Source organism: Lycium ferocissimum, chromosome 3 (assembly GCF_029784015.1).
Source record: "Lycium ferocissimum isolate CSIRO_LF1 chromosome 3, AGI_CSIRO_Lferr_CH_V1, whole genome shotgun sequence".
Lineage (NCBI taxonomy): Eukaryota > Viridiplantae > Streptophyta > Magnoliopsida > Solanales > Solanaceae > Lycium > Lycium ferocissimum.
In genome coordinates this window covers 1,104,553-1,119,751 of record NC_081344.1, presented here as the reverse complement: position 1 = coordinate 1,119,751, position 15,199 = coordinate 1,104,553, and the positions used below count along the sequence as shown (strand labels likewise).

The window sequence follows — 15,199 nt, the reverse complement described above, 5'->3', positions numbered from 1 at the left end:
AACCATATATTCCTCCTTTTGAGAAAATTCTGTATCCTTTTCTCTTTTCATTTAATATTTTGAGAACAAAACTGAAGAATTGGAAGGGACAAAATCCAGTTATATAGTAATAGTTCACCTTGAAAAATGTTTTGGCCTTGGTCTTATCATTTGTTCATTCCTTATCTGCATTAAAGAATATTAAAATAGTTGGCATTTGGCATTTACATGTTGACATATTCATATTCTTATATCATGTGTATGGTGCCATTCAGCATATTAAAAAGAAAGAAATCAGGAGCAGATTCATTTTAATTTTCAAGAATCTTCCTCCTTCCTTTAGTTTCTTGATTTCGCGCTTAATTAAGACATTCATCGATCGATACCACACCAACAAATGCAGTTTGTTTGTCGAATCATTTAAACAGAATCCCCCCTGCCTTTGGTATTTTCTGTTCTTTGCTAGATATTGCAGTTTCCTGACTAGTCATTTTGGTAAAAATGAGTATTCAGAATTATGAATTTGCAAATGATTACTGCTTAGAATTCCCACAAATTGATCAACAGAAAACTTCATCATACTTGGAATTTTGTGAAACTTCTGCAGAAAATGGCTGTCAACAGGAACAGCAGCAACAAAAATTTTGGCCCAATACTGACTCATCATCATCAAGAACAATCATAAGTCGAATCGGGTCAGCCCCTTCAGCCTTTTTTGCTACAGAGAGGTACCTTGGATTAACACAATACGATTACCAAGACAATAATTCTCAACTGTTCAAGAATCTTGATCCTCAAACACCGTCGTTTACTCAGCAATATGCAAATGGATTCGTGGCAGATTCATCAGCACGTGTTGACCGCGATTTTCCCAAAATTTCAATGCCATCAGTCATCACATCACAATTCTCAAGTAGTCAACCACTTGGTTCTGAAGGACTTTATGGAAATCCTTTTAGCAATCTATCAGAGAAAGAGAGAATTTTGCTTCTTAAGACTAAGTTGTTTAAAGAAATTGACTCTTCAAACAGGCAGCCTGCTTCAGTGCCAGTTTTTCATGGAAATCAAGACTATGGTGTAAGTACTTTCAACTGATTCTTGTCTCCATAATACAGTCAAACCTTTTTACAACGGCACGTTTGTCCTTATATGTTTTAGCTGCTATAGCGAGATGTTGTTATAGAAAACAATTAAACTAGCATAATATGAAAGTCGGCTCCAAAGAAAACTTGGTTGTTGTAGTGAACTGTTGTTAAAAGGATGGTTTTTATAGAGAGGTCTAGGATGGTTGTTATAGAGAGGTCTAACTTTAATATTGTTTTTCGATTACAGTAAAATCTCTCTATAACAACGTCGTTTGTCCTGATATGTTTTGGCTACTTTAGCGAGATGTTGTGATCGAGAACATCTAATAGAACATAATATGAAAGTTGGTTCTGAAGAAAACTTTTCTGTCATAGTGAATTGTTGTTATAGAAGATGACTGTTATAGAGAGGTCTAAATGTCTACAATCAAATCTCTCCATAATAGCATTCTTTGTCCTGGTATTTTTGGCTGCTACAGCGAGATGATGTTCCCAAGAACATCTAAGATAAGACAATACGAAAGTCAGTTCCAAAGAAAACTTGGTTGTTATACCGAAAATTTGTTCTAGAGAATGACTGTCACAGAGAGGTTTAACTGCAGTTTTTTTTCTCCAAGTATTTGAATAAAAGCACAATTATTCTGACTCTTGTTTATGTTCCCACAGATCTCACATAATACATGTGGTTTTAACTTGGTACATATGAGGCAACAATCTGAAAGACCCTCTGGAAGTCAATCAGCAACTAGTTTTAATAACTCTGGATGTTCTGGAGGATCTTCATCTAGTAAGACGCGAATCAGGTGGACTCAGGATCTCCACGATCGGTTTGTTGAGTGTGTAACTCGTCTTGGAGGGGCTGACAGTAAGTAAATTTACATGTGTCTTATCGTTCTTTTTAGCTTTTGTTTCTAGCAAGTGATCATTTTGGCTGTGGATTTATTATTCTCAGGGGCAACGCCAAAGGCAATACTAAAGCTGATGGATTCAGAAGGCTTAACCATCTTTCATGTAAAAAGCCATTTACAGGTACTTGTTAATATGAAAGAAATACTCTCTTGGAATACCTTTTGGTACTTAGACAGAATTCTGAGGCAATTATTTTTTCCTTCTTGTTTTGATTATGTTTTTGTAGAAATATCGAAATGCAAAGTGCATCCCTGAATCAACAGAAGGTATGTATTATCCAAAATAAACTTCATGCTTATATTAAGAAGAAACATTTCTCTTCCAAAACACTATGGTTATTTGAAATTTTCTGATGTTTAGAACTTACTATATACTAGTAATCAGGGCCTTATAGGATCATGGTAAAAGTAGACAAATTCAGAACTGAATTGGTAAAATATGTCTGTGTCCTTGTTTTATAAAAGAAAGGAAACCAAGTGCTTTATACTCAATAGAATAGACACAAATGTGAGAGAGAGAAAAAATGTGAATAAAATGCAGTAGCAAAAAGTTCCATAAGAGCCCTTCTATTCCAAGTAGTAATATATAATGCCTTACAGTTTTCTATAATTATGTTACTTGTTTTATGATTTTGTGCTAATTTCTAAACAAAAAGTGAAATAAGTTTCTCTAAATAGGAGCTCCTTAGCATGGCCCTTCAACCACATAAAAGTATCCAACATCATGAAAAACACAAGAAGAGACTATTTACTTACACAATTATGCTAATGATAAAATCTATCGAGGTCTTTGGAACCTCAGAAGGTTGAAACAGCAATGTCATCTGAAACAACAATGTCATCTTACTTCTTAGGCATTTCACTTTTATTTTATTTAGTATAATGATGATACGAAATGATCTTAAATGAAGAGTGGGGATTCATATAGACGAAACCAACTTGGTTGTGACTGAGGTATGGTTATTGTTGTTTAAATTTGATATTTACAGCAAAATACAAACTTAAAATCTTCTTAAAATCCCCCTCATTGTTATTTGACTTTGCTTGTGGAATGCTGTCTAAGATGTTCTCAATTTTGCCATAACATAATTAAATATTTAAATTTAAAGTTTCTAATACTTTATAGAAATGAGAATTTCCTCCTTCGTATGATGCAGGGAAATCTGAAAAAATGAACAGCCCCGATAATGGGACACAGATCGACAACAAAACGTATGTTATCTTTGCAACTATCTTAACCAATTTTCACGATTATTTTAGTTGGAAAATTACCTCAATCCAGATTTTTTTTTTTTCCAGTGGATTGCAAATCGTGTTAAGCACTGCATATGCAGCTAGAAGTCCAGAGGCGTCTTCACGAGCAACTAGAGGTACATTTAGTACCCACAAGAATGTAAATTTAGCCTATGTTGCTCGGACTCTCCAAAAATCTTGCCGCACCCGTGTCAGATACTCCAAGAATGCACTACTTTTGGAGTATCCAACATGCACCCGTTGACATTTTTGAAGAGTCTAAACAACATAGAATTTAGCCACTTCAGCTGAAAATGCTACTAGTATACCACTTAGAAACAATATCAAGACAATCTTTCTTTATTCTATTGTCATTTTTTTGGTTAGATTCAGCGAAAGCTACAATTGAGAATCGAAGAACAAGGAGAGCAATTAAAGAAGATATTTGAACAACAACAAGAGACAACCAGGAGCCTCTTGGAGACGCGAAATTCAAGCATTTCGTCTCCTGCTGATCCGTTCACCCCACACGAAGATGAAGTTTTCACTGCAGAAAGTGTCAATAATAATTCCCATTTCCCATCTAAAAGAAGTTACAATGACATGTAAACAATATCAATTTGACATTTTTTCAGCTAGTTTTTTAAAAGAGTGGATGTTAGCATTTCTGTAGAGAGCTAATTAGCTTAAAAAAATGTATAGTACAAAGGGCAGACACAAATATCATACAAAGCTTAAGTACTTCATTCAGACTATATGTTCAATGGTTCTCTGGTGTGCATAAGAAGAAATTTGACTGATGATAGTTATCAAATAAGGTGATCTTGTAAGTTGCTATATGCTTGTATATACTGCTCAATTTTTTTGTCTTTGCTTCTCTGTAGTTTGCCCAATGAACCTACACTTATTGTGTGGGAGACGAGACTCCTTCCAGCACCACTAATCTATAAGCCTTGGTAATCAAGTTTCAAGTTGTGTGACAACAAACATTTTCTTTCAGTCATAAGTAGTTGCCAAATAAATATTCAAGTTTCAAATTGTCTCGAAGGCTTGAACTTGTGACCTCTGGTTAAAATTTGAAGGATCCCAACCATCGCGACACACCCTTTGGGTGGTGGAAATGATTCACTTGCTGCACATTTCCACGTAAATTTACTCTAGGCCTTCTGGCGCGGACCGGGAAATTGTAATGTTGGGCCTAATGTCAAGCCTACCTCAAATATTTTGGATCTTCGAAGCATCAGTGTACTGAGCTCATTGAATGGGCTGTTGTTAGAAATGAGATTGGCATTCCATCAACTTTCCTTTTCATCATGAAAAGTTTAAGTCTAATAGTCGATGTTTAGTAAGTTTTATTACGAGGGGTCTTTTAGGAAAGTAATTTACTGTTAGGCTGTGAAGTTATGAGTTGGACAAGCTTAACTTTAGACCCAAACGTTTGAAGTTGAATTTTAAAGTTCCAAATTTGAACTTCAGATACAAAGATATGAAATTAGGAATCGTCGGCTTCAAACTTCATACCTGCGTGATGAGATTTAAAGCATCCAACCCAAAAGGCTAAAAATTGGAAACTAGTTAAGCCTCACTTCAGACCAAAATATCTAAAGTTCAGACCTTCGAGTCTGAAGTTCAAATTTCATCTTTGCCCTTCTTCTTCGAATTTTTTAATTTTAGCTATAACATTTTGTGAGAGCATTGTATGCAACAAGTACTTCCTAAAGCTAGAATTGCTAATAGTGAGCAATTTTCCATCCTTTGGTCTGCATTGGTTCCTTATGTAGTCCATATGCATTAAAAAAAAAAAAAAAAAAAAAAAGGAAGCAACAACATGACGAATAACACAAGGAGAGACTATTTCCTTAGACAATTCTAATTATAAAATCTTTTGAGGTGAGGTCTTTGGAACCTCAGAAGATTGAAACAACATTCTCATCTTACTTCTTAGGCATTTCCAACTTGAAAAGGAACCATATATTGTTTTCCTTTTTTTTTTTCCCTCTCCCCCCACCCAAACTATAAATTTGCCTTGTGATGGCAGGATTCTAGCATCCACCCTATCGTATCAAATAAGATTTAGAAGGGAATTACCACTGCTCAAGATTCGCAAGAACGTTTACCTGCTTTTGGTAATGAGTCAAGGTTGATATAAAGTGCATGACTATAGTTGAAAATCGTCGTTGTTTAAATTTGATATTTAGAGCAAAATACAAATTTGAAACCTTCTTAAGATCCCCCTTATTGTTAATTTTGACTTTGCTTGTGGAAAATTCTCGCAGAGATGTACTAAATTTTGCAATATCATTACATGCTAAATATTACTTAATTTCAAAGTTTCCAGCTCTTTTAGAAATGAAGGTTTCATCCTTTCCATGATGCAGGGAAATTTGAAGAAACGGACAGCCTGAATAATTTGACACAAATCGACAGGAAAACGTATGTTTATTTGCAACTACCTTAACCAATTTTCTTGATCATTTTAGCTGAAGAATAACCTTAATCCATATTTCTTTCTAGTCATGAAATGCAAATCAAAGAAGCACTATACATGCAGCTAGAAGTCCAGAGGCGTCTTCACGAGCAACTAGAGGTACAGTTAGTACGCATAAGGATGTAAATTTAGCTATTTCTAGCATGTTTAGAGCTGAAAATGTTTATATTATATACCACTTTGGCTTCTGATCCTTCCTTAGAAACAATATCAAGGCAATATTTCTTTATCCCATTGTCTTTTTGTTGTCAGATTCAACGAAAGTTACAACTGAGGATCGAAGAACAAGGAGAGCGATTGAAGAAGATATTAGAACAACAACAAGAGATAAACAGGAGCCTCTTGTAGTAGAAAGGGCAAACACAAAAATATCATGCAAAATTTTTAAGTACTTCATTTATGCTAGATGTTTAATGGTTCTCTGGTGTGCATAAGGAGAAATGTGATTAATGATATAGTTACCAAATAATGTGATCTGGTAATTTGTGATATACTTGTATATACTACTCAACTTTTGTCTTTGCTTCTCTGTAGTATTCTCTCAAGTGTGAGATAATATATATGAGAGCTTTGTGCTTTCGAGCTTTGATATGGGGTGGGTGCAAGACCGACGATTTTAAACCGCACTCTCAATTAAATAATTCGAAAAGATCAGCACAATCGTGAACGTTGCTGAATTTCATTCGATTTATTTCGCTGATCGAATCCGTATATTAGTACAACAGTACCAATTCGGTCGATCCGAGCTCTCTTATTAAAGAATGCTCATTGTGAATCATCATTCTCAATATTATGCCTTCAATAGGACCCGAACCTCCGAGGATGGTTAGGGGGATCCTCGTACGTGGCGAATGACCGAATTCCAAATAAAATAAAATCTTTAGGATAAGTCAATGCAATTTAACAATTCAAATTCTGAATTTTTGAATTAAGAGAGATCAAGAACTCTTCCCAATTTTTGGATTCATGGACCCAATTTAATTTAGTGAGTGACATGGCTTCAAGATTCAAATTGTGTAACATCAGAATTTTTGTCTTTTTTAAGTTTTCACTTCTATATGCTCACAGTAAAAGTGTATTTACAAGTCAGTCTAATAACCCTTACGTGTTATTGCTGACAACCAAACCTAATCTTCATTAAATATTATGCACTTACAGTATACAGATAACTTAAACTCATCATTTATGAAGGTCATAAGTAGCTAATAATTAAGTTTTGTCAAGCATCATATCTTCATCTCCTAATCCAGAGAGGGGGAAGTTAGGCTGTCCTAGAACTTTGGGTCATGTAATAAATGGATTGGGCTTAAGCCCAATCTATAATTTTGACTGGTAACTTATGTAGGCCCATGTTTCACTTGATAGTGTCCAGTCATCAGTTTTCTAGTAACCAACCAACACAACATGTGGGGCCTGAGCCCAAAAGCAAGAGAGCATTTCAATCAGTTCACTTCAGATTTATTTAGTTGACCCTACTTTAACTCAATTGTACTCTTGGGATTCAGTTTACGTAAGGAATATTTACTGCTAATCATCGTAGTTTAACCTTTTGCATAAAGTAGTGACAACTGATTCATCACAAAAAGACAAAAATACCCTTCTATATTTCTTTAAATTCTATTAATCATTTTGTGACTCTATAAGAACTAGTCAAATGTGAGTGGATACCAGCAGTCTTACTCTACACAAAAATTCACGCGTTTTTTTGGGAAAAGCAATGTCAATTATAAATGAGTTTCTGGTTTGCACTTATTATAATAATTAAAAAAAAGATAATTAACGTGTAAAAATAGAGTGATAATTTTAATTTTTTTCTGGTAACAGAGTGATAACCTGTTAAATTTGATTTAATCACACCAATACGTAACATAACGAATTTCACATCATCGTTTTATGTAAATTTTATTCATTGTAGAAACATGAACCATATAGTATGAAATAATCATACTGTATAACTAAAAACTCAATGAGTTTGAAAGCATAAATTAAATTTCTGTCTAGATCATGTCAATAGTTCGTTTAAATTATTATCTACAAAGATAAAATCTTGCTTAGAGTGAGTTAATTGTATGTTCATTAAACAATTATTTGTGATAATATAATTCTTTATAATGTATGAAGATTGAAGTGTTTGTTTGTCCATAGATATATTTTCATGAACAAACACTTCTCATTAAGTATGTTACATGTGCACTTCCTCAAAGACAAAAATTTAACAAAGAAGTTTGAATTTTGGCTTGTTGATCATGCTTGCATGCCATTTCACAAGTCTTCATATAAAACATAATTTAATTAATTGTTCATCCTCATTTAAGTTAAGTAGGTTTACCACTTTATCAAACATTAATTAAAGCCACGAGATATTCATTAACAGGTTTCCTCAAACTAAATACACATATTAATTCAATCAGTCTTTTCCTTGTCTTAAATACATTCTCGTCCTTCTAATTAGCCATTGACCACCTGTTCCCTTACTCTTTTTTTTTTTTTTTTGATTAAAAATTTATTTGTATAGAAAGTTTAGGTTAAATTAACATATGTATAATATGTGACTGATTATAGTACGTAATTATTCTCTCTAATTTATAATCAGTGTACACTTAATCTTTTTATTTTGACTCAAAATAAGTGTTTACTTACATAATCAAAGAAGAAATTAACTTTATTTTTTTCAGATTTACCTTACTAAGTGCTAAGTGACCAGATATCAACGTTTCAAGTTAATACGAATATGCAAATCTTAATTAAGGATAATTTAGTCAAAATATTTTTTTTATAGGGATTAATATTTTCTTAAGCGGTATGCTAAAGACTTAATAGACATTTATTTTGAATGGCGGAGCATATTACTTAATCATGGTTAAATTAATTTAATATGAACACTAATAAGTATTCCTTCATTTATACTTTACCCTAAAAAGCCCATTTGGATAATAAAAACATTTTTATTTTTCAACAGTACTGCTATTCTATTACTATCCCATTTTTTGTTCTTTCTCTGCACTTCTGTAGTCTTCTTTAGCTTTGCCTCCTTTGCCTCAGCTTATTTTACCACTGCTCTCTAATGGCAGATATGTTAAACTTTTCACTTCTTTCATTTATTTTCTGATCTGAGGTTCCAATATTTTCTCTTAGATCAATATTTTTTTCTTTCAAATAATCTTTTAGGTTCCCAAGTTTCCACAACTTTAGTACAAAGAGACCATTCTGAATATTGGGTTTTTGTTGTATTGGTTTTGGTTAGATTTTAAAGGATGTGTTTTTGGTTAAGAATGGAAATGGTGGCTGTTTCTTGAAAAGTCATCTTCATTGATTTTGGTATGTTTCTATTCCAAAAGCTTCAGAAAAAAATAGTTTTATAGTTTCTTGTTTGTAGGTTTATTGAAAGATTCAATCTTCTTAATGATTTAGTGTCTTTTTTTGCTCAACAAAAATATATGTGAAAGATATCTATCTGTTACTCTTCTTGTGTTGTTAGTAGTATAGATTTGTTTTCCATTTAATGAATATGGACTCAAACATGTTTGGTTTTGTTTGTTTACTCAATGTTTGATATGGTGAAGTTTTGTATGTTTTTGTGATCCTTTTATTTATTTTGTTTGTTACAAGTATTTCTTTCAAACTTTAGGTTCCCACTTTCCAGAACTATTCTATCTTTAATATAAAAAGACCCTTCTGAATATTGGGTTTTTTGTTGTATTGCTTTTGGTTAGATTTTAAAGGATGTGTTTTTGGTTAAGGATGGAAATGGCGGCTGTTTATTGAAAAATCATCTTCATTGATTTTGGTATGTTTCTATTCTTAAAGCATTAGAATAGATAGCTTTATAGTTTCTTGTTTGTGGGGTTATATAAAGATTCAATCTTTTTAATGATTTAGTGTCTTTGTCTTGTTAAAAAATATAAGCTACCATGGGTTACTCTTCTTATATGTGTTTTGGTTACTGATGTAAATGGTGGCTGTTTCTTGAAAAAATCATCTTCATTTTGGTATTTTCTATTCCAAAGCATTAGAATAAATAGCTTTTTAGTTTTCTTGTTTGTGGGTTTATTGAAAGATTCAATCTTTTTTATTAATTAGTGTCTTTTTTTGTTCAACAAATATATCTGTTTGTTGATGAGAGTGAAGCTAACATGGGTTACTCTTCTTATATGTGTTTTGGATAAGGATGGAAATGGTGGCTGTTTTTTGAATAATCATATTCATTTTTGGTATGTTTTTATTCCCAAAGCATCAGAATAAATAGCGATCATAGTTTCTTGTTTGCGGGTTTATAGAAAGATTCAATCTTTTTAATGATTTAGTGTCTTTTTTTTTCCAAAAATATATATCTATCTGTTTGTTGATGATAGTGAAGCTACCATGGGTTGCTCTCCTTATATGTGTTTTGGTTATGGATGGAAATGGTGGCTGTTTCTTGAAAAATAATCTTCCTTTTGGTATGTTTCAATTCATAAAGCATTAGAATAAATAGTTTTGTAGTATCTTGTTTGTGGGTTTATATAAAGATTCAATCTTTTTATGATTTAGTGTCTTTTTTTGTTCAACAAATATATGTGGGGAGATATCTATCTGTTTTTTTGTTTTTTTTTTTGTTTTAATGAGAGTGAAGCTACCATGGGTTACTCTTCTTATATGTGTTTTGGTTAAGGATAGAAATTGTGGTTGTTTCTTGAAAAATCATCTTCATTTTTGGTATTTTCTATTTCCAAAGCATCAGAATAAATAGCTTTTATAGTTTCTTGTTTGTGGGTTTATATAAAGATTCAATCTTTTTAATGATTTAGTGTCTTTTTTTGTTTAAAAATATATATATATCTATCTGTTTGTTGATGATAGTGAAGCTACCATGGGTTACTCTTCTTATATGTGTTTTGGTTATGGATGGAAATGGTGGCTGTTTTTTGAAAATTCATCTTCATTTTGGTATGTTTCTATATCAAAAGCTTTAGAATAAATAGTTTTATAGTTTCTTGTTTGTGGGTTTATATAAAGATTCAGTCTTTTTAATGATTTAGTGTCTTTTTTTGGTTCAACAAATATATATTTATCTGTTTGTTGATGTGAGTGAAGCTACCATGGGTTACTCTTCTTGCATGTGTTTTGGTTGTGGATGGAAATGGTGGCTGTTTTTGGAAAAATCATCTTCATTTTGGTATGTTTCTATTCCAAAAGCATCAGAATAAATAGCTTTATAGTTTCTTGTCTGTGGGTTTATTGAAAGATTCAATCTTTTTAATGATTTAATGTCTTTTTTTTTTGGTTCAAAAATATGTATCTATCTGTTTGTTGATGAGACTGAAGCTACCATGGGTTACTCTTCTTACATGTGTTTTGGTTATGGATGGAAATGGTGGCTGTTTTTTGAAAAATCATCTTCATTTTGGTATGTTTCTATTCCAAAAGCATCAGAATAAATAGCTTTATAGTTTCTTGTCTGTGGGTTTATTATTTTTATGATTCAGTGTCTTCTTTTTGGTTCAATGAATGTATATGTGGGGAGATATCTATCTGTTTATTGATGAGAGTGAAGCTACCATGGGTTACTCTTCTTATATGTGTTTTGGTTAAGGATGGAAATGGTGGCTGTTTCTTGAAAAATCATCTTCATTTGGTATGTTTCTATTCCCAAAGCATCAGAATAAATAGGTTTTTAGTATGCTGCTTGTTGGTTTATCGAAAGATCCAATCTTTTTATGATTTAGTGCCTTTCTTTGTTCAACAAACATATCTGTGTGGAGATATCTATCTGTTTGTTCAAGCATGTTTTGTTTTGGGAGTTCACTGAATGTCTGATATGATGAAGTTTTAATTTTCTTTTTTCTGTAATGATTTTATTTATTTTGTTTATTGGTACAAGTTTTCCTGCAATACAGACCAGTTCTTTTCTGCTCTAGTGGCTTTAGCTTGTTTGTGTTATTTTATTTGAATATATTATGAAGGATTCTTGTTTGTAATCATCCTCAGTATTTTTGTCCTGTTTTCACTTGAGGTGAGTGTGAGTGTGAATACATAATTTTGTTTGTTTTGGACAAATTTCGGTTCTCATATTTGTTTGTATTCGTTTCAGTTTCAGTTTTGTTTTGAGGATGACCTTGTTATCTTTATTGTTTGTATCGGTATGATTTCATCTGGGATCCTTTTCAGCAGAACTTGTTTAATGAACCAAGTAATGAGTGGGAAGACATGATTTTGTTGTTTGGGACAAATATCATTGTTCATGTTTATCTGGATTTCGTTTCGGTTTGAGTTTAGTTTAAGAGGATAGGATACTGTAGAAGATGAAGTTGTTGTCTTTATTGTTCTTATTGGTGAATGATTTCATTTGGAATCCTCTTCACCAGAACTTGTTTAATGAGCTGAACTAATTCTCCCATATGTAAAATTGTGTTGGTTCTTTCTAATTCATAGGTGTTCCTTTCATTTTGTTGGGGTGTTTGAATTTAATGCCTCTGAAACTCAGTTTATTGCAGGAATCTTTGCCAGCAAAAATTTCTTATTTGGAAAATGGGTAGAGGAAAAGGAAAGACAAAGAAGCAATCCGTTCGTGAGGATCTTGTGAGTGGCGAAGAAGAGAAGATACCGGTGAGGAGAAGGGGAAGACCATCACAGAAACCAAAGGATGAAATAGAGGAGGAAGAAGAAGTTGAGAAGGCAGTGGAGGAAAAAGATGCCATCTTGAACAAAGATATCAAGAACGAAGTAGCAGAAGATGGAAAGAAGAGGAAGAGACCTTCACAAGACGGAGAAAATAAGGATCCCGTGAAAGAGGAAAATGGAGTTGGAACTATAACTAACTCTAATGACTTAATAAAGTCAGTTGGATTCAGACCGAATGGGAGCAGAAGGAAAAACAAGCCTAGACGGGCTGCCGAAGTTGGTGTTGAGTGCAGATGAACGCACTTTACTATTATTTACATGTGCTTATTTTATTTTAGTCTTTTTATAATTGCTTCTTTTTGGAAATTTCAACTTAAATTTTGCGAAGATTTATGCAGCAAGCTTTAGTTTTGCTGAATGTATTGCTCCTATATCCCTTCACCAATTCTCTTTTTGCACGTCTCATCAGTATCCAGAATGATGTTTCTCCATAACATGTAATTTTTGCTAGTTCCAGTTTGAAATGTTTGAGTTAGCAGTTCTTTATCTATTATTTGAATGCAAATGACCAGAAAGAACTCCTGCTGCATGACTGAGCTGGTGGGTGAAGCTGGAAGGTCACATTTTGGTGTGCAGAATCGAGGGGACGGGCTTATTGAAAGTTTAGTTAGTATCATAATACCTTTTGCTTATTCTCACTTTTATTTAATCCGTTGACGTTATCGTACTTGAAAACTGGAAGGTATTTTGCCTGAAACAATTGTGAATGCCATCTTGTCAATCTCTAAGATGCTACTATTGTTTTGCTTCATGCACTTCCTATTGCCTAATATATGTAATGTCTAACAACAGTTCCTCCACCAGTGAAAACAAACTTTTGTTTGTAAGATATGATTCATGAGGAGCTTATTTTTCGGTTGTACCTTATGTCAAAGCTATTGTGCTGAAGCACTTCAACTTGCGGGGTCAAGGTTCTGCTTGAAATATGTAAACTTCAATCTGTTTGAGGAACATTTCATATTCTGTTGATCCCTAGCTTGTCTTTTTGACCATTGATGGATTCAAATCTTAAAACATCACATATTGTCTCCAAAATCTTTCATCTACGTTGTATTTTTTTCTCCTTTTATGACCCTTGCATCAGAAATGACTTGAAGTTATTGCTGCTTTACATGAAAACTAAGTTGTTACTATCATTGAGGGCGACACACCTGCTTCTTGTGCTGAAATTAACCCACTTTGTATTTGTTTCTTCCTTTTCTGACCCTTGCATCCGTGATGAAGTGAAGTCTGTTTCTCCTTTACTTGAAAACTAAGGTGATGATACTCTTTATCTTTATGTATTTGCTTTTCTGATTTTGTATTAGTGGAAGAAACTAATAGGAGGGCAAAAGCTCTAGAGAATGCTTCTTGAGCTGCTTTTTAATGCATGGATCAACGCAAGGATCAGAGACGATGTGAAGTGTTGCTGCTTTACATGAGACTAACATGGTACTGTTGATTTTTTGGTGATTTTGTATGAGTGGAAGAGAGCAATCTATGGGTGGAACCTCTAGAGAATGCTTCATGAGCTGAATCTTAATGCTAGTGTCGCATGTTCTATGAGGGGTCCTAGTTAGCGGACTCATTGTGATTTATTGCAGCAATCAGGTGTCTCTATGCGATATGCTTTTTAAGTAGAAATACTAGGATATATTGACTACTTTGGCCTGTTTGTGTTGCCTCAACTTGCTAATTTCGTTGGAAAAAGGTCTCGGTTGTGATGTTATCCTCGTTCTGCATCCGAAAGAGACAGGAACTAATTTTATTGGCAAAAAAGGTTTGCCAGATGATTGTGATGTTCTTATATGGCTGGTCTCCTTGTTCTGCATTGGAAAGATATAGGAGTTGCATGATCAAGAACTTGGACTAACATTTTTGCAACTGCTTGCTTCAGTTTGATCATCGTGTTAGATTTCTGAAACTTGATTTATTAGTTAATTCTTTTTATTTTGGTAATCGGGAAATCTGTTGTTTCTAGCCTCAGAAAATCGACAGATTATGGAAGAGGAGACAGAAAATGAAACAATAAGATTGAAGTCTATTGATGATTTTACACACTTGTTATGTTATTAACTTCTCCTTATGTAGAATTATAGATTTCCTGATTTCTGCATTTGGTCCTCCCTTGGCTTTTCCCATTTCTGTAGTAATTTTATTAGATGCATAACTCAGATTACAAGTATCATTTCTCAATGCGTGGTTGGTTCTTAAAAATGGTAAGTGGCTCAATAATTTAACCAAAGTTATACTCGTTTAGTCTCAATTTCTTTGTTCTACTTTTCTTTTTAGTCAGTTTAAAAAAAGGATGTCAACAACTTTTTAGTTAAAAATTTTCACATAGCATGTTTAAGACTATAAAATTAAAGGATATTTTGATATATTTTACATATTTTTTAATTTAAGACCATAAAATTTAAAAATCTTTTTTTTTAAAACTCCATGTCAATGCAGATCAGACAAACAAAACAAAATGGAGGCAGTATTTCTTTTCGGCTGCTACAGTTATCATATGTGATGCACCAATTCCCTAAATACGCATGTACCAAGAAAAATATATAAATTAAAGAAGCACCAAAAAGGCTTATATCTAGAAATTGGGAATACCATCTAAGTGTGGGGAATAATTGAGATTTCTTCACCATTAAATCGGGATCACGTGTTTGAGCCATGATAATAGAGATTTTTTTAGCAGTTATGCAAATTTAATTTAGTTGGGTAAATGAACTTAGGACATCGGTTAAACAGAAATTAGGAATCATACGATAGAGAGTGTTTAATCACGAGGATGTGGTGGGATAATTGTGATCCTTTATTAACTTTTTTTTTGGTAGAGAGGTTTAGAGGTGGAGCTTTATGGATTTTGA

At 33.0% G+C, this 15,199-nt stretch overlaps 2 protein-coding genes and 1 pseudogene across 6 annotated transcripts; all 3 read left to right on the top strand.

Moving 5' to 3' along the window:
* Positions 1 to 130: 130 nt before the first annotated feature.
* Positions 131 to 4,042, top strand: LOC132049147 (myb family transcription factor PHL5-like; annotated as a pseudogene).
* A 964-nt stretch (positions 4,043 to 5,006) lies between these two features.
* Positions 5,007 to 6,125, top strand: LOC132049148 (myb family transcription factor PHL5-like). Its single transcript, XM_059439844.1, has 4 exons — positions 5,007 to 5,344; positions 5,584 to 5,638; positions 5,720 to 5,792; positions 5,946 to 6,125. The coding sequence occupies exons 1-4, from the start codon at positions 5,335 to 5,337 to the stop codon at positions 6,039 to 6,041; spliced, it is 234 nt and encodes a 77-aa protein (XP_059295827.1). The 5' UTR covers positions 5,007 to 5,334; the 3' UTR covers positions 6,042 to 6,125.
* Positions 6,126 to 8,656: 2,531 nt separating this feature from the next.
* On the top strand, positions 8,657 to 12,817 carry LOC132049146 (uncharacterized). Of its 5 annotated transcripts, none has more exons than XM_059439843.1 (3): positions 8,657 to 9,011; positions 9,434 to 9,480; positions 12,167 to 12,817. In XM_059439843.1, exon 3 carries the CDS (start codon positions 12,201 to 12,203, stop codon positions 12,588 to 12,590), a length of 390 nt encoding a protein of 129 aa, XP_059295826.1. In that variant the 5' UTR covers positions 8,657 to 9,011; positions 9,434 to 9,480; positions 12,167 to 12,200; the 3' UTR covers positions 12,591 to 12,817. The 5 variants fall into 5 exon arrangements, with proteins under 5 accessions (XP_059295826.1, XP_059295823.1, XP_059295825.1 ...); XM_059439840.1 differs by having other exon boundaries at positions 9,407 to 9,480; XM_059439842.1 differs by having other exon boundaries at positions 9,407 to 9,480; positions 12,157 to 12,817.
* The last annotated feature ends 2,382 nt before the right edge of the window (positions 12,818 to 15,199 follow it).